This window comes from Phyllostomus discolor, chromosome 1 (assembly GCF_004126475.2).
Source record: "Phyllostomus discolor isolate MPI-MPIP mPhyDis1 chromosome 1, mPhyDis1.pri.v3, whole genome shotgun sequence".
Taxonomy (NCBI): Eukaryota; Metazoa; Chordata; class Mammalia; order Chiroptera; family Phyllostomidae; genus Phyllostomus; species Phyllostomus discolor.
The window spans coordinates 147,078,356-147,106,064 of NC_040903.2; the positions used below are offsets into that span (position 1 = coordinate 147,078,356).

A 27,709-nucleotide genomic window follows, 5' to 3' on the forward strand; every position below is an offset into this window, starting at 1 on the left:
TCTTTGTCTAGTCACTTCCCCTTTTGGACATCTTCATCCCCCTCCTGGTAGCTGTCGGTCTGTTCCATATTTTCATGTCTCTGGTTCCATTTTGCTCATTAGTTTCTTTTGTTCATTATATTCCTCTTATAGGTGAGATCTTATGGTATTTGTCTTTCACCTCTGGGATTATTTCATTTAGCATAATGCTCTCCAGCTCTACCCATGCTGTCATGAAGGGTAGACAGTCCTTTCTTTCTTTTTTTTTAATATATTTTATTGATTATGCTGTTACAGTTGTCCCATTTCCTCCCATTTATTTCCTCTCTTTAGTTCATGTCCATGGGTCATACATATAAGTTCTTTGCCTTTTACATTTCCTATACTGTTCTTAACGTCCCCCTGTCTATTTTGTACCTACCATTTATGCTACTTATTCTCTGTACCTTTTCCATCTCTCTCTCCCTCCCACTCTCCTGTTGATTACCCTGCATGTGATCTCCATTTCTGGGGTTCTGTTCCTGTTCTAGTTGTTTGCTTAGTTTCTTTTGTTTTTGCTTTAGGTGTGGTTGTTAATAATTATGAGTTTGCTATCATTTTACTGTTCATATTTTTTATCTTCTTTTTTCTAGATAAATCCCTTTAACATTTCATATAATAAGGTGTTCACAGAGCACTGCTTTGTAATGCTGTTGGTGATGATGAACTCCTTTAATTGACCTTATCTGGGAAGCACTTTATCTGCCCTTCCATTCTAAATGAAAGCTTTGCTGGATAGAGCAATCTGGGATGTAGGTCCTTGCCTTTTATGACTTGGAATACTTCTTTCCAGCCCCTTCCTGCCTGCAAAGTCTCTTTTGAGAAATCAGCTGACAGTCTGATGGGAACTCCTTTGTAGGTAACTGTCTTCTTTTCTCTGGCTGCTTCTGAGATTCTCATTTTATTTTTAATGTTGTGTAATGTAATTATGAGGTGCCTTGGTATGTTCCTCCTTCAGTCCAACTTCTCTGAGACTCTCTAAGCTTCCTGGACTTCCTGAAAGTCCATTTCCTTTGCCAGATTGGGGAAGTTCTTTGTCATTATTTGTTCAAATAAGTTTTCAGTTTCTTGCTCTTCCTCTTCTCCTTCTGGCACCTCTATAATTTGGATGTTGGAATGTTGAAAGATGTCCTGGAGGTTCCTAAGCCTCTCCTTATTTTTTTGAATTCTTCTTTCTTAATTCTTTTCTGGTTGAATGTTTCTTTCTTCCTTCTGGTCCACACCCTTGATTAGAGTCCTAGTTTCCTTCCCATCACTATTGGTTCCCTGTACATTTTCCTTTATTTCACTGAACATAACCTTCATTTTCTTATCTAATTTGCGACTGAATTCAACCAATCCTATGAGCATCCTGATGACCAGTGTTTTGAACTGTGGATCTGATAGGTTGGCGATCTCTTCATCGCTTAGTTGTATTTTTCTGGAGCTTTGATCTGTTCTTTCATTTGGGCCTCCTTTATTTTTTTGTCTCTGTGCACCTGCTACGTATAAGAGGTGCTGCCTTAGGTGTTCACAGAGCACTGCTTTGTAATGCTGTATGTGAGGCAGGGGTAGAGAGGGAACAATGGCACTTGCTTTGCTCTACCCCGGGCTTCAGTCACTCCCCCACTTCCCACAAGCAAAGATGGCTCTTCTGGTACTGATTCCCAGGTGGTTGGGTTTGTGTACATTCTAGGACCCTGTGGGTCTCTCCAATGAACTCTCCTTGAGGCTGGGAGTTTCTCCCACTGCCACATCAACCCCTAGTGTTGTTTTCAGTCAGTGTTATTTCCCCTCACTGGGACCCCAGGTTGCAAGGTCTGTCTTGCTCCCCAGGTGTTCCTCCCAGTTTATCTGCACCTGAAGGTGGGACTGCCAGCTCCACCAGCCACCACTTTGCTGGTCAGCCAGCTGCTACCTTGCTGGCCAACTGCAGCCTTGCCCACCCCACTCCAACAGTTCACCACCTGGCTGAGTCTACCAGCCACCACCTTGCTCACCCAAGCCCTCAGTCCCAGTCCTCCACCACCACTTTGCTGAAAGTCCTCTCCACCGGGCTGCCCATCTCTGCCTCTCCTACCAGTCCAGATGGATGTTTCTTCCTTAACTTCTTGGTTGTCGGACTTCCATACAGTTCAATTTTCTGTCAGTTCTGGTTTTTTGTTTTTTAATTGTTGTTATCCTTCTTTTGGTTTTGCGAGGTGGCACAGTGTGTCTACTTACTCTTCCATCTTGGCTGGAAGTCCCTCAGTTGTTTCTTTCTTTCTGCTGTATAGTATTGCATTGTGTAAATGTACCACAGTTTCTTGATCCATTCATTTACTGATGGGCACTTAGGTTGCTTCCAGCATGTGCCTATTATAAACTGTGCCACTTGGAAGTTTGGAGTGCATAGGTTCTTCTGAATTGTTGTTTCAGGATTCTTAGGTTGTAATCCCAGCAGTGGAATTCCTGGGTGAAAAAGTGGTTCCATTTTTAGTTTTCTGAGGAAACTCCATATTGTTTTCTACACTGGTGTTACCAGTCTTCATTCTCACCAACAGTGCACTAGGGTATCTTCTTCTCCACAGCCTCTCCAACAGTTGCTGTTCATTGATTTCTTTATGTTGGCTACTCTGACAGGTGTGAGTTGATATCTCATGATGGTTTTAATCTGCATCTCTCTGATGCCTAATGATTTTGAGCATACTTTCATAAGTCTCTGGGCCCTCTATATGTCCTCCTTGGAGAAATGTCTGTTTAGGACCTTTGCCCATTTTTAAATTGGATCGTTTGTCTTCCTGAAGTGAAGTCCTGTGAGTTCTTTACATATTTTGGAAATCAAACCCTTGTGTGAGGTATCATTGGCAAATGTTTTTTCCCATACCATTGGTTCCCTTTTCATTTTGCAGATCTGTGCTTACCTTTTGTTTTAAACCAGGACAAATACCTTAGAATTTTAGATTTACCAGATCTTTGTGTATGTTGGTCACAAATGACTTTTAAAAAGTCATTTCCTTTCTCTTTAGCAGATGAGAATTTTAATAAAATCCAGAAAACATAGTTCCTGTTAAAAAAAATTAAAGGTATGAAGGAATGTAATCAGCGGGGGAAGAATTTCTTGGGCTCTATTGCTAGTCCTGTGGGAAATGTATGGTAGCTATGAAGAGCTGAAATCACTCAGCTATTTGGGGATAAAGTTGGATTTGGAAACCAAGCCAGATATAAATGTTTGGCCTTCAAGTAAATATGGCAAGCTTCTCAGTTATGGTTTTGGGTTGAGAATCTATATCTAGTATTTTTCTGGATTATATGTCATGGACATATGAAAAATAATGTTAAAAATGCTAATCACTTCTGCTATTCCTTCTACTATATTTTATTTAGCAGTTCCTCTGTGCCAGGCATAGTGCTGAATGCTACACATTTATTTGTACAATTTAATTCTCATACCATTCCTGTAAGGTAGTTGCATAGTAACTGTGTTTACTTTTTTCATTTACTTTGTTTTTTTTTAAATTTTTTTAATTGGTTGTTTCTTTCTTTTGCTTGTGTGAGGAGGTGAAGCATATCTACCTATGCCTCCATCTTGGCCATATGGCTCTCATTCTTCCCATTTGCCACTCCTACTTCTCTTTCTATGAACTGGATTTGAATTAGAATGAAATGTGTTTGATTATGTATTTTAAAAACTTATGTCAAGCATTTCATTTTTTAGCTAGAAAATCTCTTTAAAATAAAGTAATATCTACTAAAATTTAAATTATGTTTCCTTCTACCACATCATTTTGAACAATTTTCTTCCCTTTAAAATTATTTAACTGAAAAAGTAATAGTTCCTCATCATTGCTTTAGCAGAGCAAAAGAGACAATTATTCCTAAAAGGAAAAAGAACAAGTACCAAGGCTGCAATAAGGTCTACTTAGGAGGACATCTGCCCTACAGGAATTGTCACACTTACAACATGCAGTTCTTTTTTCCTGAGAAGGACTATGTAAATGAGTCTGTGTGAGCATCATTTATTTTCTTTTTGCCTATCTCTTCATCACCAGCAACATGTTGAATCTAACATATTTACCACTTACTTGACCACTTTGTTTCCTTTCTTGACATAGCAATGATTTCTTGTCAATTATACTATTTTTCTCTTTTTGAATTGTAGTGTAAAACATAAAATCACCTTCCTTGACTTTCCACTCAGACCCAAGAAACATGCTTGACATTCCATCATCCCTGCCACTGATGGAATGCTGATTTTACAACCCCCATGTGACACAATGTCTTTTTAACTGATACATACAGGGTCTGATAGAGTAAGTGCCAGATTGAGTATGGTTGGCTAGTTAATAATATGGTTGTGATCATTTATATTTTAATTTGAACATTTATCTTAAATATCATATGGTATGCTTGAGTGTGCTTCTGTTATGTTATAGAATTACATGCTTATGATTTTGTAATAAAAGATTTTGTAAAAGGAACATTATTCATGTCAGACATGTATTTGTATATTTTTACCTAACAGACTGCTAATCTAATTTTTTTACTATATCTTAGAATATTCTATTCTATAGTATTCTAATAATTCCCATTGAAAGTGTTCTATAGCTTTGGCGGCCTTCAAATCCCAAGGCATATCCTCCTTGCATCACAAATTGGTTGTGTATTTCAAAATGTAAGATTGTCTGTGAGAAAAGATATGTAAGAACAAGGCAGGAATAACCAGTAAGTCTCCCTTTCATTAGGAGGTGATGCCTGCTGTGTGAGAGCAGTGTTAGACTGCTGAGGCAGGAGAGGAAGAAGCTAGGATAATTCTTATGCCTTTGGAATGGGGAAACTGAGATAAGATAATAAAAGCAAGCCCAGCAATTTGGCCAATTCACAGCCAGATAGTGAAGCCTGAGATCTTGTCTTCCCTAACCAAGGACACTTGAGAACAAATGGTTTATACCTCTCCTCCCTGAACACACAATAAATAGCTTAAATTACTCTGGATTTAAGGTGATTTAGAGAACAGAGAACCAATTAATGCCAATTAGTGCCAGCCAAACCAAAGGATGAATGACCTTCAGGGAACAAATGACAAAAACTCAATTAGAGTCACACAGACCCAAGATAAAAATAAAACAGTAAAGCCAACCAAAGAAGAATCCCAGACTCTCCCTTACAGTCATTTTGATTCACCAGCATATTAAAAACACACTTGGAAAGCTGATGAATAATCTGCTGAAGCCCTCCCTTAAGAATCTCTCTGGCAGAGGAAAGATAAAAACCATCAAGCCAAAGGATATCAGGGTGGGCTCACTCTCAAGCACACCCATGCCTGTTCTAGGGCATGAAATTTTTACTTTCTTTCTCCTAAACCCTAAGGGTTTCCATGAGACTTGCAACCAAGGGAGAAGTGGGCAGTCGCAGCTCATCCAGGGCTTACCTCTTGAGCATGTCTCCAAGGCCCCCTTTTGCTCTGACTTTCCAGTGAGCTAAAAGCAACCCCACCTTGGATCACTTCTGTCACTGAGACTCAACTTCCCAGTGAGCTAACAGCAGGGTGTCTTGGCTGATTCCTTTCCTATAAAGTTTCTAGGAAGCTAAAGCAGTGCACTGCCTAAGCTCTCTCCTGTTGCTTCTTCTGTCCTCTGTCTTGCTTTTGTTTCATGGCCACCAGTTTTAATAAATTTACTGTCAAAATCACCTGGACTTGTTTTGTGAAGTCTTTCCTTTGTCAAGGCAAGAACCTATGCACTACAGGCCAGCCTGAAGAAAACCTGTCTGGGTGTCATCCTCTTCTGGTAACACTGGTAGAAAGGTAAACACCTTTGTCATTCTTTACATTTATAAGAAACAAACAAAAGAAGAAAGAATGGAAATATATCACAACTCTTCAAGTGAGATATCTGTTCTTTTGGAATGAAATGGTCATAATTACAGTAGAAAGGGGTTAATATATGAGGTCTGAATTCAGCAATATAGCAGCACCTTTTATCTGCTCCTGGTAATGCAGCTCCAGTTCCACCTGATAGTTACAAGCGCTTTATTGGGGATATGTAAAGCCTTTATTAAAATACCAATTGTCTTGGAGATTGGTATTACTACTTGGTCTTAAAATATATATATCATATTAACTAAAAGAAGTGAGGGATGGTACATGATAATAAATCCAACCTGTGAAAGAGTCTGTAGAACAGAAATACATGACAGGAAATAAAACACAAAGCACAGTGGAAGAGCCTTCAACTTTTAACCTTATTGCTGTTTAAAAGTTTCTTCTATGCCCAACAGACAGTCTAAATGTTTGAAAGAGTGTGAAATAACCATCAGTATAACATGTTGAAGATGCACACTACTCAGGAGTAAGTAGAGAGAGATTCCTGGCTTACTTGTCTCACAGCAGGTTTTATGCACAGAAGGAATGATAAATATTGAAGCCAATGGATGTCTGAGTAAGAAGAAAGGGAGGAAGGAAGGAAAGAAGGGAGGAAGAGGCAGAGAGAGGGAGAGAGAATGATGGAGAAACAGAGAGAGAGCATAAAGGGAACAGAAAAGCTGATTGGATGGTGCCATTTGTAAACTTTTATGCTTCAGTTTCACTAGGAAACAATGTGTGTGCTGGTTGTGTGTGTTTGCATGCACGTGTTTATACTCACATGTATGTGCCTTTGTGATAGAAAACACTGTTTTCATATTTCCTCATTTGAACTGTACATGCAAACCTCTGTTATTAGTATATTTGGGTTGGGACACACAAAAAGCAGATATTCTGGTGTTTTCAATAGACATGTCACTGTAAAGAATTTTTGATTTGAGACTTTGTTTTTCTTTCCATCTCTTCTCTTTCATTCTGTCTCCCTTTGCAGTTAGAGTGAGTGGGCCCTTTTCTGCCCTCCTCTGTGTGCTCCATGTTCCACAACACCGCTGAAAACCAAGTGGGCCATGTGGCTGAAAGTGTGTGAAATATTGTTTTATATTTTGTTTTAGTTCAAGAGTCTTGAAGCTTTTAAAACTTTTCATCTCAAGAAACAGTCATATTGTGCCTGCACAAGCAATGTATTTTATTTGTATATTTTATATTCAATTATACTCATTGCTTCTATCTAAATTGTAGAACTTTCTAAAAAACTTTTAAGAAATAGGTATAATAATATATGTGCAGCAATTTACCATCATTTTCTTTTTTTGCATGTACTATAAAGTCTTTAATACAATGACTATCAGATCAGAATTCAAAAGTGATTTTTACAAATGCTGGTATCTAATTGTGTCTTAAAACAATGTTGATATCTAAATGTACATACCTGATAAAAAGGGAATCTGAATTTCTAAGATAATTTAGCAAATACATTATTTTATATTAATACCCTTGTTTCCAATTAGTAACAAGGAATATTCTTAGGGAAGTATGTCAATTTAATTGTCCACAGTGTTTTTGTCTTATGATCATAAACTAATATATAAAGAGATATTAAGAAAGTTATATATTGAGGTTATTTTGCATATAAAGATTTATTTATTTATTTATTTATTTATTTATTAATGTTGTTCAAGTACAGTTGTCTCGTGTTTCTCGCCACCACACCCTCCAGCTCCACCGATGCCCACCTCCCTCCCTTGAGCCTACCCACTTTGGCTTTTTCCATGTGTACATTATGCATGTTCCCTGATGGTCCTTCCTGTGTTTTCCTCATTATCCCTCTCCCCCATTCCCTGTGGTTACTGTCAGTTTGTTCTTTATTTCAAGATCTCTGGTTATATTCTAATCAATAAGACAAACAAGCAAGAAATATGTAACTATTATTATTTCCATACATATGAATTTTTAATAATATTTATTGGGTGAGCACATTTTCAATTTGGAGACCACTAATGTACAGATCAGTCTCAGATCTTAATCTCTCCAGAATGATCAGGATTTTTTTTATTGAAACTTGGTTGATAGGTTGATATTCTTTTTTTAATTTAAATTATTTTATTGTTGTTCAATTACAGTTGTTGGTGTATTCTCACCACCCCTCCATCCACCCCTTGCCAACCCAACCCCTTCCCTTGCTTCCACCCTCCCCCTTGCTTTTGTCCATGTAGTTCCTGAAAACCTTTCTCCCCACTATCCCCTTCCCCATCCCCTGTGGCTATTGTTAGATTGTTCTTAATTTCAATGAATATGGTTATATTTTGTTTGCTTTTTTCTTTTGTTGATTATGTTCCAGTTAATGTTGAGATGAAATGGGATTTGTCCCTCACTGCCTGGCTTATTTCACTTAGCATAATCCTCTCCAGTTCCATTCATGGTGTTGTAAAGGGTAGAAACTCCTTCTTTCTCTTTGCTGCCCATAATTCCATTCTGTAAATGTACCATAGTTTTTTGATCCACTCATTTGCTGGTGGGCACTTAGGTTGCTTCCAGCACTTGGCTAATGTAAATTGTGCTGCCATGAACATTGGGGTGCATAAGCTCTTTTGGATTGGTGTTTCAGGAATCTTAGGGTATAATCCCAGCATCAGAATTGCTGGGTCAAAAGGCAGTTCCACTTTTAGTTTTCTGAGAAAATTCCATACTATTTTCCACAGTGTCTGAACCAGTCTACATTCCCACCAACAGTGCACTAGACTTCCCTTTTCTCCACATTCTCTCCAACACTTGTTTGTTGACTTGTTTATGTTGGGCATTCTGATGGGTGTGAGGTAGTATCTCACTGTGGTTTTAATATGCATTTCTCTGAAGTCTAGTGATGCTGAGCATCTTTTCATGTATCTCTGGGCCCTCTGTATGTCCTTCTTGGAGAAGTGTCTGTTCACATCTTTTGCCCATTTTTTAATTTGTTTTTTTAATGCACTCCTGGAGTGGAGTCATGTGAGTTCTTTATATATTTTGGAGATCAAACCCTTGTCCAAGGTGTCATTGGCAAATATATGTACCTGTATGGTTTGCTCCTTTTTCATTTCAATGCTGTTTTCTTTAGCTATGCAGAAACCTTTTAATTTGATGTGGTCACATTTGTTTATTCTTTCCTTTATGTCCCTTACTTTAGGAGACATATCAGTAGAGATGTTGCTGTGTCAGATTTTCGGGTCAATTATTTCCTCTAGGACTTTCATGGTATAACAACTTATATTTAAGTCTTTTATCCACCTTGAATTTATTTTTGTTTATGGTGTAAGCTCATGATCAAGTTTCAGTTTTTTGTATCGAGCTGTCCAGATCTCCCAAAACCATTTGTTATAGAGGCTATTTTAACTCAATTTTAGGTTGCTGCACCCTTTGTCAAATATTCATTGACCATAGAGACTTGGGTTTATTTCTTGGCTCTCTATTCTGTCCATTGGTCCGTGTGCCTGTTTTTATGCCAGTACCAGGCTGTTTTGATTAAAGTGGCCTTGTAATATAGTTTGATAATGAGGTATTGTGATTTCTCCTGTTTTGTTCTTCTTTCTCATAATTGCTGCAGCTATTCAAAGGCACTTATGGTTCTATATAAATTTCTGAAATGTTTGTTTTATATCTGTGAAATATGTTATGGGTACTTTAATAGGGATTGCATTGAATCTGTAAATTGCTTTGGGTAGAATGGACATTTCGATAATCTTAATTCTTCCATTCCATGAGCATGGTACATGCTTCCATTTGTCTGTGTCTTCCTTGATTTCTTTCTTCAGTGTTGTATAGTTGTCTGAGTACAGGTCTTTTACCTCCTTGGTTAGGTTTATTCCTAGGTACTTTACTTTCTTGTTGATATATCAACTGGGATTTTCTCCCTGATTTCTGTTTCTGATGTTTCATTGTTGGTATACAAAGATGCCCTAGATTTCTGAGTATTGGCTTTGTGTCTGGCTGTTTTGCCAAATTCATTTATTAGATTGAGTAGTTTTTGGTGGTATCTATGGGATTTTCTTGTACACTATCATGTCATCTGCAAAAAGTGAGAGTTGTGTTTCCTCCTTTCCAGTTGGGATGCCTTTTATTTCTTTTTCTTGTCCGATTTCTGTCGCATGGACTTTCAGTAGTATGTTGAATAGGAGTGGTGAAGTGGGCACCTTTGTCTTGTTCCTAATCTTAGTGGGAAAGCTCTAAGTTTTGTCCATTGAGTATGATATTGGCTGCAGGTCTGTCATACATGGCCTTTGTTATGTTGATGAATGTTCCCTCTATTCCCACTTTGGTGAGTGTTTTTATCATAAATGGGTGCTATATCTTATCAAATGCTTTTTCTGCACCTATAGATATGATCATGTGATTTTTGTCTTTTGTTTTATGTGGTGTATTATGTTTATTGATTTGCGAATATTGTACCACCGTCGCACCCCTGGGATTAATCCTGCTTGGTATGGTGTATGATCTTTGATATTCTATAGAAAAAAATGATATAGTTCAAGTAAGTACAGTTTTTTCTTTTTAGCTTTTTAGGTCAACATTTCTAAGATATTATATAATTTTCATTCCGTAAAAGTTCAAATTTCTGTATTGTTTTATAGTTCAATAATTTTCAACAAATAGAGACTGGTAGCAGTGCAATTAAGGTATAGAACAAATCTGTAACCTGAAAAACCTCTGTCATTTCTCCTTGCTGTCAATCCCCATGTCACCCCATTCAAATAAAAGATATGCAGAACTTGATAACTGTGGTTAAGATTTTTCTCAATCAGAAAAAGTTTCATATGCCTAATGCAAATCATAAATCCAGGAAAGAGGCATTCCAACCTCCCACATGAGGGAACAGAAATGGAGGAAACAACAGAAGCATAAAAATAGTATTTGAAAGCTATAAAATGTAGAAAAATAAAGGTTTTTCAGGTTGTAGGAGAATAAGGGTATAATACAGTTGTGTCATAAACCAGTTTTATTTAGAGAAGAACTATGATGTGGATGGAGAAGATGGAAATAAACTCTCTATTCCTTAATATTCTATAGGCAGAGGAGATGGAGATTGCAAACAGCACAGTGGTGAAAGAATTCATCCTCCTTGGTCTGACTCAGTCTAGAAATACTCAACTCCTGGTCTTTGTGCTCATCTTGATTTTCTACCTCATCATCCTTCCTGGGAATTTCCTCATCATTCTAACCATCAGATTAGACCCTGGCCTCTCAGCACCCCTCTACTTCTTTCTGGGAAACTTGGCCTTCCTCGATGTATCCTATGCTTTCATTGTGGCTCCCAGGATGCTGGCAGACTTCCTCTCTGAGAAGAAGGTCATCTCCTACAAGGGCTGCATCACTCAGCTCTTTTTCTTGCACTTTGTTGGAGGAGGTGAGGGGTTGCTTCTTGTTGTGATGGCTTTTGACCGCTACATTGCCATCTGTCGTCCTTTACACTATTCAACTGTCATGAACCCTAGAGCCTGCCACACCTTTCTGTTGGCTCCGTGGCTTGGAGGCTTTGTTCACTCCATCATCCAGGTGGCCCTCATCCTCCACTTGCCCTTCTGTGGTCCAAACCAGCTGGATAACTTCTTCTGTGATGTGCCACAGGTCATCAAGCTGGCCTGCACAGACACCTTTGTGGTGGAGCTCCTGATGGTCTTCAACAGTGGCCTGCTCACTCTCCTGTGCTTCCTGGGGCTTTTGTCTTCCTATGCAGTCATTTTCTGTCATGTACGTGGGTCATCTTCTGAGGGGAAGAACAAAGCCCTGTCCACATGTACCACCCATGTCATTATTATACTGATCATGTTTGGACCTGCCATCTTCATCTATACTCGCCCCTTTAGGGCCTTACCAGTGGACAAGGTGGTTTCCTTTTTCCACACAGTGATCTTTCCTTTGTTGAATCCTGTGATTTATACTCTTCGAAACCAGGAAGTGAAATGTGCCATGAGGAGATTATTGAGATGGCATGTAGTATGCTGAATGGATTTTAAAAGTTAAGATGGGGAACGTTGGCTGCTAGTCATTTAACAAATATGGTTTTTCATTGATTTCCTTTCATTTGTCAGGCATTGCTGTAGGCAATGAGGGACAGTTATGCATAACTAGAGAAAAAGCTTAATGTATTTAAATTATCTCAAAGAAATACTAGACTGGTTAATATAGAATGTGTAATATAAGGGTTAAATTTTATTTGACTATAGTGGTTGAATCACGAAGGTCTTTTCACCTAAGATAAGAAGTTTTATTCTGTCACCCCAATAAATACAATAAAAATAAATTTTAAAAGTTTTTTCTATCCTAATTGCAATAAGGGTTTATTTAAGCAAGAAATTCACTCATTTAAAATTGGGTTTTTTTTTATGGTTTAGAGTAATAGCATCAGATTCTGGGCACAGATCAATAGCTGCAAAACATCAGTAAGACCAAAATGTTATATGCTGACCTATAGCGTATATACTTGTATATATTTTACTCCCCTGCCCAAATTTGTTAGAAGGATAAGAATGAAAGAGTAATAATTTTATACAAAAAATATCATGAAATTATTTTATTGATCTTTTTCAGAACTGTGATTACTATTAATGGATTTTTACAAATTCTTCCTCGATGTTGAAATTTGCCTTCAGTAATTTCGTTCTGATTATGATAGTGATAGTTCATTAGTACTACAGACTTTATTAGAGATTCCATTAATCAATCTAGTTATTTTAATGCAATGGGTTTAATGTAGGAAATTAGGTACTTATAAAGTCTTGTAAGGGGTATAAAATCATTCTCCATGCTAGATATCCAGATAATTATTAAACAAACCCACATAACTATCAATAAAACTAACCTGCCCATGACCTATACCTGCAATAGTCAGGAGACTGGAAAAACAAGAAGCTGCTTTCTAGCTCCTGACTGAAGGAATACATCAGTAAGCCATGGTCTGGGATCAAGAGAATGATATGCCTTTCACGTTATTGCCTCTATCCAATTCATTTTTTTTCTAAATTCAAGTTTTACATGAGCACATTTTATATAAAGTCTAGAGGCAAATATCCTAGAAGAACGTGTTTGTGTATTGACAGCTTCTTTGGAAAGCAAAATAATGCAATAAATAGGGGTAAATATAGGGTTATAGTTTTACAATCTTATAGGTGAAAAATGTCTGTAAGGTATAATATAAAATTGGAAAATAAAAAAAGTACATTTGACATGTTAAAAATATATGTGTAGGCAAAAGGTATAAAAGTGATGAATATCTGGCCACCACATGTGATTGTGCAATTATTTTCTGCACAGTTATGGAAGATTGCAAGGAAATTGAATGAATGTTCCTTTACCACGTAATGGTGCAAAGGAACATCTATACATGAATATTAAAATTAAAAAGCTGCCCTGACTGGTGTAGGTCAGTGGATTGAGTGCAGGCTGTGAACCAAGGGGTCGCTGGTTCGATTCCCAGTCAAAGCACATGCCTGGGTTGCAGGCCAGGTCCCTAGTGGGGACCATGAGAGAGGAAACAATACATGATGTTTCTCTTCCTCTCTTTCTTCTTCCCTTCCCCTCTCTCTAAAAAATAAATTAATTAAAAAAATTAAAAAGTCATTAACTGAGGAAATCAATAAAAATGATAAAATGTTAATTCACTTAATACGTTAAGACTTTTAATAAGTGCCCTGGCTGGGTGGTTTGGTTGGTTGGAGTGTCATTCTGTACACCAACATGTTGCAGGTTCAATTCCTGGTCAAGGCACATACCTAGGTTGTGGGTACAATCCCTGCTTGTGGTGTGTACTGGAGGCAACCAGTTGATGTTCTCTCTCACATCAATGTTCCTAACCCCTCTGAAAGCAATGAGACATGTCCTTGGGTGAGGATTATGAAACAACAACCATAAGAATAAAGATCACTGATTCTGGTTAGTTTGTAGAAGAATGTTGCATGTGCTACCAACAATAAGAAAAATAGGAAATAAAAAGTACACTTTTCTACAAGGCTATCAAAGGGTGGATGAAGCGAGGAAGCCTTATTGTTCTGAGCTCCAGAGAGAGGGAAGACATGTGTAGAGGAGCAGAGATCTATGGCAGCTTCCATATATGTGGGCAAGTATGTAGTCTGGATATGGGCAGATGGAAAAGTAATCCTGCCATAGTAGTGAGGGACAAATACCATATGGTCTCAACTTTAATGGGAGCATAATCTACAAAAGAAAATAGCAAACAAAATACAACCAGAGACATTGAAATTAAGAACAATCTAACAGTAAGCAGAGGGGAAGCGGGGAGAGGACATTAGGGAGGAGGGCTTTCAGGAACTGCTATAAAGGACACATGGACAAAACCAAGGGGGAGGGTGGAAGCAAGGGATGGGGGTGGGTTTGGATGGGGTGGGGGTTAGTGGTGGCAAGAAAATACAGACAACAGTAATCGAACAACAATTAATGAAAAAAATAAAAAAGAATATATGAAGAAAAAATAGAAAAGTAATCCTGCCATAGATTGAGATATTCTGTAGGAATGAGAAAAGAAACAAGCTGAGCTTTTAGTTGCAAATGGGATGTAGAAAGGTTAAAATTTAACAAAGCTCCAAACACCAATAAATAGCTCACCTATAAAATTTTCTCCACCCTACCCCCACCCCGCATCTATATCAGTCATTTGCTCAGAAAATAAGTAGTGGAGCAAGAAATGAACATCAGAGGGAATTTGCATTCTCAGACATTACTGTATTGCTTGACTGTTGGCATCCACAGAGTTGAAATGAAATCTAAGGGAAACAAAATTATCTAAATAGTGGCTCAAAACCTTCCCAGCTGCAAATACTGACAAGGTCAAAGGTAACAATTCCTTGGTGGCAGTTGGCAGATGTTGGCAGTAAAAGTAATCTGAGTGGAATTCAATATAATTAAACATGATTCCAAGTCCCATCTCAACTAGACGTTGAAGGAATTTGAATAATTTGATCCTCATTTTAATTTCAGGTCAGAAGAAAAGAATTTAACTCTCTGAAAAACTAAGCAAAATAAAATGAAATATCTTCATTTTCCACTAAACTGTTAATAGTGTCAAAATATGATTTAAAACATTAGAATCTATGACAGAAAAATATTGATAAAGGCTATCAGTTGAACCATATAATAGTATTGTCAGACAAAGTCTTTAGAAAAGTATTGTAAATGCATTTAATATGATAAGTGGTTAAGGACATAAGGATTTCAGGAGAGAAGTGCAAACCCTAAATATAAATGGACATGCTAAAACTGAAAAGAACAATATTTGAAAGAAGAAACTGGGATGAATTGGCAGATCGTGTTACAGAGAAGGACCTGTATTTCTAGACTCCTAGAACCAACAGACCTGGTTCTTTTTCTAGTAGAATGGTATTAGAAATCATGGTATGACTGCTAGGTGTGTTTCTTGCTAGCGGGGTGTCATTATTCTAGGCCCTCTCCTAAACATGTGAGAGAATATATGTGTGTATACTAACCTTCACATGTACCCATATCTAAAAATCTGTCTGTAACAATCTATATTAATACATAGATTCACACTGATGTCTCCAATTTTAATCCATTATCCCATGGATCATTCTAGGTTTTTCTCTTTGTTTATCTGTAAACTCATATTGAAAACTCAAAGTGAAAAACTTGGATGCCATGACCTACTATACATTTACTTCATTGTTCAGTAGCAGTGTGACCAAAGACAGTAACTGGAGCACTGGGGAATCTCCCACATTGGCCAAGATGGTGGCAGGAAAGGTTCTTATTCTGAACCCACCAAAAGCCAACAATATGAAAGGATATGTCTCAAGCACACCAAAAGCTAGACAGATGAATGGCTAGCCCCTCCCCCACCCCCAGCACAACAAAATCTGGCAAGATAATTGGGTAAAAAGAGCCCTCCCCTCCCCACCCCTATAAGAATCAGGCCTAAGCAGGAAAAAGGGGAGTCCAGTATTCTTTCAGGTCTCAAGGCACCTGAATAAAACCTCTGTCCTTTTGCACCAGCACCTGCCTCAGAGGTTTGGTTTTTGTTGCAGCAGGCAGCCAAATCTCGTTTTGTTCCCTTACAAAGGTAGATGTGTACATAGCAGTATCAGAACTGTTAACCCCTACACTACGGGAAGCACATCTATTAACTAGACTATAATGCTTAACTACAGTTCCTTTTGCTTTAGTGGAGTCTTACAGATTGCACTAATTTCCAAAGTTTTTTAGGTCAGCCCCTTTTCCTCCCATCCATTTCAGTGAAGTCATTTCATATTTGTTACTTTTTTTGGTCAGAGACTGCAATTCATCCTGGGATCCATCAAGCTCCTAAATGGTTTTTCAAGTTTGCATAAATTAAGGTTCATTTTTATGCTGTAAATTTCTATAGGTTTTGATATATTCATAATGTCATGAATTCTTCATTGCAGTATTATACAAAAAACTCACACTCTAAAAAATCTCTTTTGCTTCACCCTCCCATCTTCTCCCTGCACTTTGACAACTATAGATTTTTTAATTCTCTCTATAATTTTATTCTTCTAACATGTCATACATTCAAAATCATTTAATTTTTTCTGGATTCTCTGGTTTCTTTCTTTCTTTCTTTCTTTCTTTCTTTCTTTCTTTCTTTCTTTCTTTCAATTATTATTGTGATTGTATTACAGTTGTCCCAATTTTTTTCCCTTTGCCCTCCTTTCCTATTCCTCCCCCTACTCCCACAGTGTATCCCCACTCTTGTCCATGTTCATGGGTCATGCATACATGCTTTTTCATTGATTCCTTTCCTTCTTTCTACTGATATTCCCCTCCACCCTCATCTCTGGCAGCTGTCAGTCTGTTCCACATTTTCATGTCTCTGGCTCATTAGCTTATTTTGTTCATTATATTCCTTTTACAAGTGAGATCATATGTTGTTTGCCTCTTACCACCTGGCTTTTTACACTTAGCATAGTAGTCTCCAGTTCCAACCATGCTGTCCAAAAGGTAGGAGTTCCCTATTTCTTTCTGCTGAGTAGTATTCCACTCTGTAAGTGTACAACAGTTTTTTGGTCCACTCATCTACTGATGGGTCCTTAAGCTGTTTCCAACACTTGGCTATTGTAAATGACACCACTGTGAACATTGGGGTGCACAGGTTCTTTTCAATTAGTGTCTCAGGATCCTCAGGCTATATTCTCAGCTATAGAATTACTGGATCAAAAGGCAGTTTCATTTTTAGTTTTTTAAGGACATTCCATACTGTTTTGCACAGTGGCTGCACCAGTCTGCATTCCCACCAACAGTGTACTAGGGTTCCCTTGTTCCCACATCCTCACTAGCACTTGTTGTTTGTTGATTTGTTTATGATGGCCATCCTGACCAGTGTGAGGTGATATCTCATTGTGGTTTTAATTTGCATCTCTCTGATGTCTAATGATGCTAAGCATCCTTTCATAGGTCTCTGGGCCCTCTGCATGTCCTCCTTGGAGAAGTGTCTGTTAGGTCCTTTGTCCATGTTTTAATTGGATTGTGTGTCTTCCTGGAGTGGAGTCGTGTGAGTTCTTTACACATTTTTGAGATCAAACCCTTGTCCAGTGTATCATTGGCAAATATGTTCTCCCATACAGTTGGTTCCCTTTTCATTTTGATGATGGTTTCTTTGGCCACACAGAAACTTTAATTTGATGTAGTGCAATTTTTTAATTTTTTCCCTCTATTTCCCTTACCCTAGGACATATATCAGCAAAAATAGTGCTACATGGGCTATCTGAAATTTTATTGCTTATTTTTCCCTCTAGAACTTTTTTGGTGTCACAGCTTATATCTATCTCTTCTCCATTTTGAGGTTAATTTGGTGTATGATAGAAGTTGGTGGTCTAGTTTCATTTTTTTTGCATCTACTTGTGCAGATCTCCCAACACCATTTATTGAAGAGGCTATTTTTACTCCATATTATGCTTCTGCCCCCTTTGTCATATATTAATTGACCAGAGAGACACAGGTTTATTTCTGGGATCTCTGTCCTGTTCCATTGACCTATGTGTCTGTTTTATGCCAGTACCAGATTGTTTTGGTTTCAGTGCCCTTGCAACATAGTTTGATATCAGATATTGTGATCCTTCGTAGTTTGTTCTTTGTTCTCCAGATTGCTGAGACTATTTGGGGTCTTTTTTGGTCAAATCATTTAGTGTGTAGCCTTTTCAGTCTGGCTTCTCTCATTTAGCAATATGCATTTTAAATTCATCCATGTTTTTAGTGGCTTGGTGGATCATTTCCTTTTATTGCTGAATAATGTACCATTGTCTGAATGTACCACAGTCTGTTTATTTACTCACCCATTGGAAGACACTGTGGTTGGTTTCAAATTTAGCTATAATCAATGAAACTGTTGTAAATATCATGAGCAAGTTTTTGTGTGGACAAAAGTTTTTGAATCAGTTGGGCACCTAGAAATGTGATTGGTAAGAATGAGTTTATCTTTGCTAGGAACTGCCAAGCTTGCAAAGTGAGAATTTCCACAGCAAAAGGTGAATGTTCTTGTTGCTCTACATCCTCAGCAGCATTTAGTACAGTCAGGATTTTTGGTCATTAGGTCTTCCAATATGTGTTGCAGCTTTTCAAGGACAGGCAGTTCACTCAGGATTCAGGAAGATGGAAGGAAATTTGCAGAGGTGTGGGAATGCCTGACATGCCTTTATTCAGGAGTGCGGTGATCCATGCATGCCACACGCCTAGTGTTGCATGGAGGGAAGTCCCTACTTCCTCATATACTAAATGCACACAAAGCTTGCAGGGTGCCAAGATATTGTATAACAAAGCATGATTCTCAGAATGTGGGCCTATTCTCAAGGCTATGAGAATGCTGCTTATCTGCGTTTTCAGACATCTGGATGAGGGAGCCTGACTGACTCCATTTACCCTACACAATAGGCATGTAGTAGTACCTCATAATTGTTTTAATTTGCAATTTTGTGATGACAATTAACACTGGGCATTAATATGTCTATTTGCCATTTGTTTATGTTCTTTGGAGAATTGTCTTTTTCCACATTTTAAATTGTGTTCATTTTCTTTTTGTTAAATTTTAAGAGTTTCTCTGTTTATCTTGAAGTTCTTCATTGAATAAGTGTTTTGCAGACTTTTTCTTCTAGTTTGTGGCTTGTCTTTTTGTTTTGTTAACTGCTTTTCACAGAACAGTAGTTTTTAATATAGTGAAATCATAATTATCAATTTCTTTCTTTCATAGATCATGTTTTTGGTGTTGCACCTGAGAACTCATTGCTAAAACCCAAATTTCTTAATTTTCTCTTACATTTTCCCTTACATATTCTCTTACAGAAGTACTATAGTTCCGCATTTTACATTTAATTGTATGATCCATCTGTTGTGAAGTTTATCCTTTCTTCACTGAGTTGCCTTTGCTCCTTTGTCAAAGATTGTGGATTATACTTGAATGGGTCTGTTTTTAGGGTTTGAATTCTGTCCCATTGATCTACTTATCTATTCTTTTATTAATATTGTCCTGTCTTGATTCCAGTAGCTTCAGAATATGTCTTAAAATGGCTAGTGTAAGTATTGCCACTTTGTTCTTTTTAGTACTGTGTTGGCTACTCTAGGATTTTTGCTTTCTATATAAACTTTAAAATTACTTCATTGGTATCTACAAAGTCCCTCTTTCACTTTTAAAGACTCTTGTGATTGTATTCAACCCACCAGGTTAATGCTGAACAATTTCCCTATTGTACAGTTGATTAGCAACCTTACTTTTAGCTGAAGAGTCCTTTTTCCCAATTAAGGTCATAATACTATAAACATTATAATATTGTAAATTTCTATGTATATTCATTCTCAGGTCCCTTACATTAATTTTTCAGTCATGTAACATGCTTCTTTCATGCTATTTAAATATTATGGTTTTTAATGCTTTTGCATATTAATTTTTAATTGCTGTTACCTGATTTGCTTCTGGAAATAGGTTGGAAATTATTTGGTTACATCAAAATATTTACATAGAGTTTACTAAATTTTTTTTATTAAATCACATTTATTGTTATTCTATTACAGTTGTTCCAATTTTTCTCCCTGTGCCCTCCTCCACCCATCCCACCCCCACAGTCAATCCCCACACTCTTATCTATGTCTGTGGGTCATTCATACATGTTCTTTGTCTAGCCACTTCCCCTTTTGTCCACCCTTATCCTCCTTGCCACTTTCCTCTGGCAGCTGTCAGTCTGTTCCATGTTTCCGTGTCTCTAGTTCTATTTTGCCCATTAGTTTCTTTTGTTCATTATATACCTCTTACAAGTGAGATCATATGGTATTTGTCTTTCACTGCCTGGCTTATTTCACTTAGCATAATGCTCTCCAGTTCTACCCATGCTGTCATGAAGAGAAGGGAGTTCTTTCTTTCTTTCTGCTGCATAGTATTGCATTGTGTAAATGTAACACAGTTTCTTGATCCATTCATTTACTGATGGGCACTTAGGTTGCTTCCAGCACTTAGCTATTATAAATTGTGCTGCTATGAACATTGGGGTACATAAGTTCTTCTGAATTGGTGTCTCAGGATTCATAGGTTATAATCCCAGCAGTGGAATTGCTGTGTCAAAAGGCAGTTCCATTTTTAGGTTTCTGAGGAAATTCCATGCTGTTTTCCACAGTGACTGTACCAGTCTGCATACCCACCAACAGTGCACTGGGGTTCACTTTTCTCCACATCCTGTCCAACACTTGTTGTTTGTTGATTTCTTTATGTTGGTCACTCTGACTGGTGTGAGTTGATATCTCATGATGGTTTTAATTTGCATCCCTCTGATGTCTAATGATGTTGAGCATCCTTTCATATGTCTTTGGACCCTCTGTATGTCCTCTGGAGAAGTGTCTGTTCAGGACATTTGCCCATTTTTTAAATTGGATTGTTTGCCTTCCTGGAATGGAGTCCTGTGAGTTCTTTATATATTTTGGAGATCAAACCCTTCTCTGAGGTATCATTGGCAAATATATTTTCTTCTACAGTTGGTACATTTTTCATTTTGCAGATGTATGCTTACATTTTGTTTTAAACAAGAACAAATACCTTAGAATTTTAGATTTACCAAATCTTTGTGTGTGTTGGTCAGCTTTTTAAAAGTCATTTCCTTTCTCTTTAACAGATGAGAATTTTAATAAAATTCAAAAATAAGAAAGTTGCTTTTTAAAAAAGAAATTTAGAGCTGTGAAGGGATATAATCAGCTAGGGAAGAATTTCTTGGGCTCTATTGCTAGTCCTGTGGGAAATGTATGGTGGCTGTGAAGAGCTGAAATCACTGAGCTATTTTGGGAGAAAGTTGGATTTGGAAACCAAGTCAGAGATCAATGTTTGGCCTTCAAGTAAATATGGCAAGATTCTATGTTTTTTTTAAAAAATTATTTTAATGTTGTTCAGTTACAGTCATCTGCATTTACCCTTCACCACTCCCCTCAACCCCAGCCAAACCCACCACCCCTTGTTTCCAACCACTGCTTGGTTTTGTGTGTCCTTTTTAGTTGTTCCTGAAAATCCTTCCCCCCATTATGGTTTTAAGTTGAGAATCTATATCTAGTATCTTTCTGGATTATATGTCATGGACATATCAAAAAATAATGTTAATAATTATAATCACCTCTGCTATTCCTTCTACTATATTTTATTTAGCAATTTTTCTGTGCCAGGCCTTGTGCTAAATGCTTTACATTTATTTGTATAATTTAATTCTCATACCATTCCTCTAGGGTACTTGCATAGTAACTGTCTTTGCTTCTTCCATTTACTTCAGATTTTCCAACTTCCCCTTCCCCAGATTTCACCTATGCATGGACACAGTTATCATTATACTCATTAGCCTGTACTAATTTTTCAATTGTATTTTTGCCATTACCATTTCATCCCCTTATGCCCCCTTCCGCAGCAATCACCACACTGTTGTCCATGTCCATGAGTCCTTTTTCCTTTTTGTTCAGTCCCTCTACCCGCAACTGCACCCCCCTCCCTTAGCTGTCATCCTGCTCTCTATCTATGAGTCTGTCTCTATTTCCCTTGTTAGTTCAGTTTGTTCATTAGATTCCACATAGTGTACTAATTTTTAATGTCCTATAAGAAAGTTTAATGCATGGCTCTTCTTTTAAATGATTTTTTTTTTCAATAAGCAAGAATTTGCTGCTGCCAATGTGCTTTAGCCTAAAAGAATACTTCTCCAACTTTGGGACATAGAACATGGGGTCAGAAAGGTGGTAATGTTTCCATATTCAAAGGAGCAAAGTATACTTACACAATGGAATACTACTCAGCAGAAAGAAAGAAGGAGCTCCTGCCCTTTGAGACAACATGGATGGAACTGGAGAGCATTATGCCAAGTGAAATAAGCCAGGTGGTGAGGGACAAATACCATATGATCTCACCTTTAACTGGAATGTAATCAATAAAGCAAACAAGCAAGCAAAATATAACCAGAGACATTGAAATTAAGAACAATTTGACAGTAACCAGAGGAGAGGTGGGAGGGGATAGTGGGGAGAAGTGGGGAGGGTTTCCAGGAACAATTATAAAGGACACATGGGCGAAACCAAGGAGGGGGTGTGGAAGCAAAGGAGGGAGGTGGGGATGGCTGGGGTTGGGGGGAGGAGTGGGGGGTAAATGCTAACTACTGTAATTGAACAACAATAAAATAAATTTTTTCTAAAGTTATGTTCCTTAAATGCTTTTAAAATAACTTCTCAAAGCTTTTCTTCTCTCAGGCCTGTGTCGATTGTGCTCTTTCTGTGTCAAACATTGTTCAACATGAATGTGCACCCTCACTTTAAATAGCAAAGACACATCTCACAGTTCTTCTAGCAACTGTGAGAAAAGTTAGCTCTACCTTTTAATAACTCCCACTGCAAATAGACTTTAATGTCTAATCCCTGATCTCCTAAATGTCTCTGCTTTCCACTGGCTTTTATACCAAGACTAGAGAAAATATATGTGCATACTCCACACTCCTGATCCTTACTAAGGACCGTGGTGATTTCAGTAGGTTTGTAAATCTTGAAAGATATGGTGTTATTGATTTCTGATGAGTAGCTGGTAGGTTAACAGCTGAAAATAATATTAAGAATCTTGAGAAGCAGTTGAAATTTGTATTTTTCAGGTAGCAAAAAAATTATTTAATAATTATATAAAACAAAAATAATAGAAGATTAGTAAAGAAAAAATATATATAACTTAAAGACATAAAGATGGATGATTCCACTAAATAGGTATTAGAGATGCCTTTCTGGAGATGAAAGGAGGGAAAAGCCTGACAGCTTTTTATTCACTGACAATGAATACATAACATATTCATTATATATATAAAATTAATACATACACACACACACATATATATATATATATAAAATAGATATAGTAAGAGTTTCCATACTCTCATTGATAATTACATTTTACATTAAGTCAGGAAAATGGGAAAAATATTCAAGTATATAAGGTTCAGAATTTTCAATGCATTTAATATATTAAGACATACATATAATTTTCATATGAGAAGTAATTTAACCTCAAAAAGATGAAATTGTTTGGGAAGACATATCTGTTTCTTTTTTATGTGCATTTATTTTTTAACTTTATTTTTATAATTGACACTATTACAGATGTCCCGATTTTCTCTCTCATTGCCAATCTCCACCTACTCCCCCCTAATTAAAACTGTTAGAATATTTTTACTGCAATTATTATTATTACTATCACTATTAATAAATAAAACAAGCTGATTATTTTTGCACAGTATTCTTAAATTTGCATCGTGGAACCTATAGAGTTGTTGAATGCTACCCAGAAAATATTTTTAGTGCTTTATATAGACCATCTAATTTAATTCTCAGAGGCAAAGAGGCCAAGTCTTAGAGAGGCTACTGAGGAGTGATCAAAGCCACACAGCACATCAAGAACACCTAACCCTAACCATTTTGACACAGTTCAGTTTTAAGATTTATGGAATATTGTTCTCTGAGAAGTTTTAAAGATATTTATCAATATTGACAGAACAATTTAAATGTGTGCAAGTAAAAGAGGGTAGGGCCATCTTTTTTTCCAAATGGGAAAACAGGAGATCACTTAGATAAAAAAAAAGTCACAGGAGATATTTGCAGAACTTGAAATGTGCCGTGAATTGAAAAGTCAGTTTTGAAAAATGAGTTTTTTAAGTATCTTTTTTTTTTCTTTCAGTTGGCTCTGGTGTCACTTTGACAAACCACCATCAATGTGGGGTTTTTGTTTGCATTGTTTTGTTTTGAGCATCTTATATTCTACCCAACGCTCATATATATTTCCTGGCCCAGTCCTAAAATCTGTTCTTTTCTAGTCATAAAAATAAATGTGTTTGAGTAGCATAAGGAGAGGTGAAAGAGGGATTTTTCTCTTTTCTAAGAGTTTCTATAAGATTATAAAGTAACAAGGCTTAGAATAGCTCTCATATGTTACAGGTAAACCATCTGGTCATCAGTAGCTTTATGTAATTAATACATTTATTTATCATTCATATATTAATAGTTTTAATACTGACAAAACAATTTGAAAGTATGTAAGTGAAATGAGAATGACACCGGATTTTTCTATAGCTGAGAAAATTGGGAGTTCACTTAAATTAAAAATCATTTATCACACTCATAGGATACTAAGTGGGTCTTCTGCAATCATGTTCAACTGTTAGTTAAATCCAGTACTTAACAATATTGGATTTTGGGTGAGAGGTTAAGAAAAACTTTTGAGATTTCAACCCTTATTTAACTTTTTATTTACCTGACTTAAGTAGAGAATGCTAACTTACTGTATAGACTATGTATCTCCTTAGTCAGTATTCAGAACAAGAATATTATTTTGTATGTGATGAATATAACCCAACATGTACTGATGCCAGTCAATTGTTAAGTGATTCCAAAAAGAAAAATTGTCACTGAGATAGTTGTTATTTGGATTTTAGGTAATTAATGTTCTAGTAAATTACTAACTGATTTCTTAACTCCTTCATATGTACTTATTACAGTTTCTAGCCCTATCATTCTGTTCCATTTTTGTCATTATAGAACAAAGTCTGCAGATTAATGGAACAGTTCAACCATTCCAGAGTGTCCAGAGTGTCTGAATTTGTGTTACTTGGACTTACTGATTCTCCTGAGCTCCAGAGTTTCTTCTTTGTGATGTTTTCCATTTTCTATCTAATGACCATGCTGGGCAACTGCCTGATTTTGCTCACGGTTTTGTCTACCCCACAACTTCACTCCCCCATGTATTTCCTGCTCAGCAATCTCTCCCTCATTGACATGTGTCTGTCCTCCTTTGCCACTCCAAAGATGATCACGGACTTCTTCACTCAGCGCAAGACCATCTCCTTTGAGGGCTGCATTTCTCAGATCTTCTTATTGCACCTCTTCACTGGGACTGAGATTGTGTTGCTGATCTCTATGTCTTTTGACAGGTACATTGCCATATGCAAACCTCTCCATTATTCAACAATTATAAGCCACAGAGTATGTGTTGGACTTGTGGTAACTTCTTGGACAGTGGGCTTCCTGCATACAATGAGCCAGTTAGCTTTTACTCTCTATTTACCCTTCTGTGGTCCCAATGTTATAGACAGTTTCTTTTGTGACCTTCCTTTGGTCATCCAGCTGGCTTGTATAGATGTATATGTTCTTGGAATCTTCATGATCTCAAGCAGTGGTGTGATTGCTCTTATAAGTTTTCTGCTTTTGCTTACCTCCTACATCATTGTTCTTGTTACTATCAAGGATCATTCTTCCACAGGATCATCTAAGGCTTTTTCTACCTGCACTGCACATTTCATTGTTGTGTTATTGTTCTTTGGGCCCTGCATCTTTATCTATGTGTGGCCTTTCACAAACTTCCTAGTGGACAAAGTTCTCTCTGTTTTCTACACCATCTTCACTCCCTTTTTGAATCCACTTATCTATACTTTGAGAAATCAGGAAGTGAAAACAGCTGTGATGAAGAAACTAAGTAACCAATATTTAAATCTTAGGATGACCACGTTAAGATATCCAGTGCAATGAACAGAGATCTCCTGTCTGAGATTTAGTATCATTAGTTTTGTTCTTGATGTAATAGAAAATTAAACTTAGAAACTGCCTTTCAAGTCATTTAATCTAAAATCATGAAAATAAAAAGCCAAGGTTGAGAGATATGAAATATCTTGCCTAAAAGACAGTGCAGTATTTGCAATCCTTTGAGATTATAAAGCCATTTAAAAGCCTGTTGAAATATGTGTTGTTTTCATAGAAAAATGCACATACTATCAAATTTGTGAACATAAACTCAGGGCTTTATAGATGTGAACCATAGGAATGTACTTTAGATTAAGATTACTTAGAGAAGCCTAAGATAAGATATTACTCACTTGTCTTTTAACTCAGAACACATACCACTCAGCTTTACAACCTTGTGGTACTCTGATGGTATCCAGATGTAGAACTCTAATTTAGAGTGTTGGGCATAATAGGGTTTTTCACAGTAGCAGAATATTTTCAAGGAAAAATTGATGTTGTGAAGAGGTTCTTTTGAATATTGTTGAACAATCTAGATTCACTGGGTGTAATTGAGTTCTCGGTCAACTTTCAACAAAAGAGAATAATTTGGAGGATCTGAGATTTGACAATGTAGTTTCTTAATAGATATACAATTGCTACAACACTCCGTAATTGACATAGCAGGTAATTAATCAAATGGAAATTTTTAAAGTTTAAACCATCAAAACCTTGCTGAATATCACAGATGTGATGAATTCACTTAATACTAAGATAAAACGTTTGGAAAATTATTAACTATTAAATTTATGACATGTTTTTCATCTCCAAATAAAATATTCAAAAGTTTTATTAGTCTTACTATGCATTTTGGATCTCATTTTCAATATAATATAAACTGTGGAAAGAAAAGATGAAAATAATTTAACAAATATGTAGCAGAATTCTTCCTAACTTGGTTTATTACTGATTAAGTTAAATATATTTTTTAATTACAAGACAGTCTTTGGAAATTAACTGGCCAATACATTTCCCTAACAGCTAAAGAACCTAAGGCCCAGAGAATTTACAGAGCTAGCTCAAGGCTGAATCACTGTAAGAGGCAAAGTTCATTACTCCAAACATACATGGACCTCATAATAAATCTTGGATCTGTCATTTCCTAGTTGTGTTATCCTGGGAGATTCACTTTACCTCATTATCTCTTTTTAATATCTAATACAAGGATAATAAAAGTGGATTAATTATTTGTTGTGGCTTTTATGTAGTGTGGACAGAATGGATTAAAAAAATGTCATTTCTTCTTTCTTTTCCCATCCCCATAGATTTCTACATACAGTGCATCTTATTTTTAAGTAGTATGCCTTTGAATAATAATTGCATTCAGGCCAAACCACTAGCAAACAGAATTTGATGTTTTATTATTTGTTTGTTTGTTTGTTTATAAATTGCTGTTCTTGTCCCTATTTTACCTCCACCACTCCCTGCTCCCTCCCATCCCTACCTGATGCTTTAATTTTAGAATGTCTTTAAGACTGTGGCTTGTTAAGACATATGGCAGAAAATAAATAGAGAACTTTCCAGTTTTCCATTTCTAATGTGGGGGTGGGGGACTATTTTAAATTGCTTGATACTTAGAAATTTCTTGGAATAACAGTACTGACAGGTTGTATCTCCTTGAACTCACTGAAGTGTATGAAAAGAATTCAGGAAAATATCTGTCATCATGGATTCAGACACTTTGCAAGTACTTTGAGAAAAACATGAGTCTCCATCTTGCAAAGACAGAAATGGCATTAATTTTTTCTTACATTTATCTTCAGCTTTTAAAGTCTCTGTGTGTTTTAGCTCAAACAACCTCCAAGTGAAATATTTAATATCTGAAAT

General features: G+C 36.7%; 2 protein-coding genes across 2 annotated transcripts; both read left to right on the forward strand.

Moving 5' to 3' along the window:
• The first annotated feature begins 10,868 nt into the window (after positions 1-10,868).
• On the forward strand, positions 10,869-11,982 carry LOC114490339 (olfactory receptor 4N4-like). Its single transcript, XM_028504319.2, has one exon. It carries the CDS (start codon positions 10,886-10,888, stop codon positions 11,810-11,812), a length of 927 nt encoding a protein of 308 aa, XP_028360120.1. The 5' UTR covers positions 10,869-10,885; the 3' UTR covers positions 11,813-11,982.
• Positions 11,983-24,868: 12,886 nt separating this feature from the next.
• Positions 24,869-27,221, forward strand: LOC114490348 (olfactory receptor 4K2-like). The gene has a single exon (XM_036031205.1). It carries the CDS (start codon positions 24,884-24,886, stop codon positions 25,850-25,852), a length of 969 nt encoding a protein of 322 aa, XP_035887098.1. The 5' UTR covers positions 24,869-24,883; the 3' UTR covers positions 25,853-27,221.
• Positions 27,222-27,709: the final 488 nt, after the last annotated feature.

What these genes read in the sequence shown, in the direction of transcription:
- LOC114490339 (XM_028504319.2), top strand. Translation starts at nt 10,886, where the DNA reads ATGGAGATTGCAAACAGCACAGTGGTGAAAGAATTCATCCTCCTTGGT.
- LOC114490348 (XM_036031205.1), top strand. Translation starts at nt 24,884, where the DNA reads ATGGAACAGTTCAACCATTCCAGAGTGTCCAGAGTGTCTGAATTTGTG.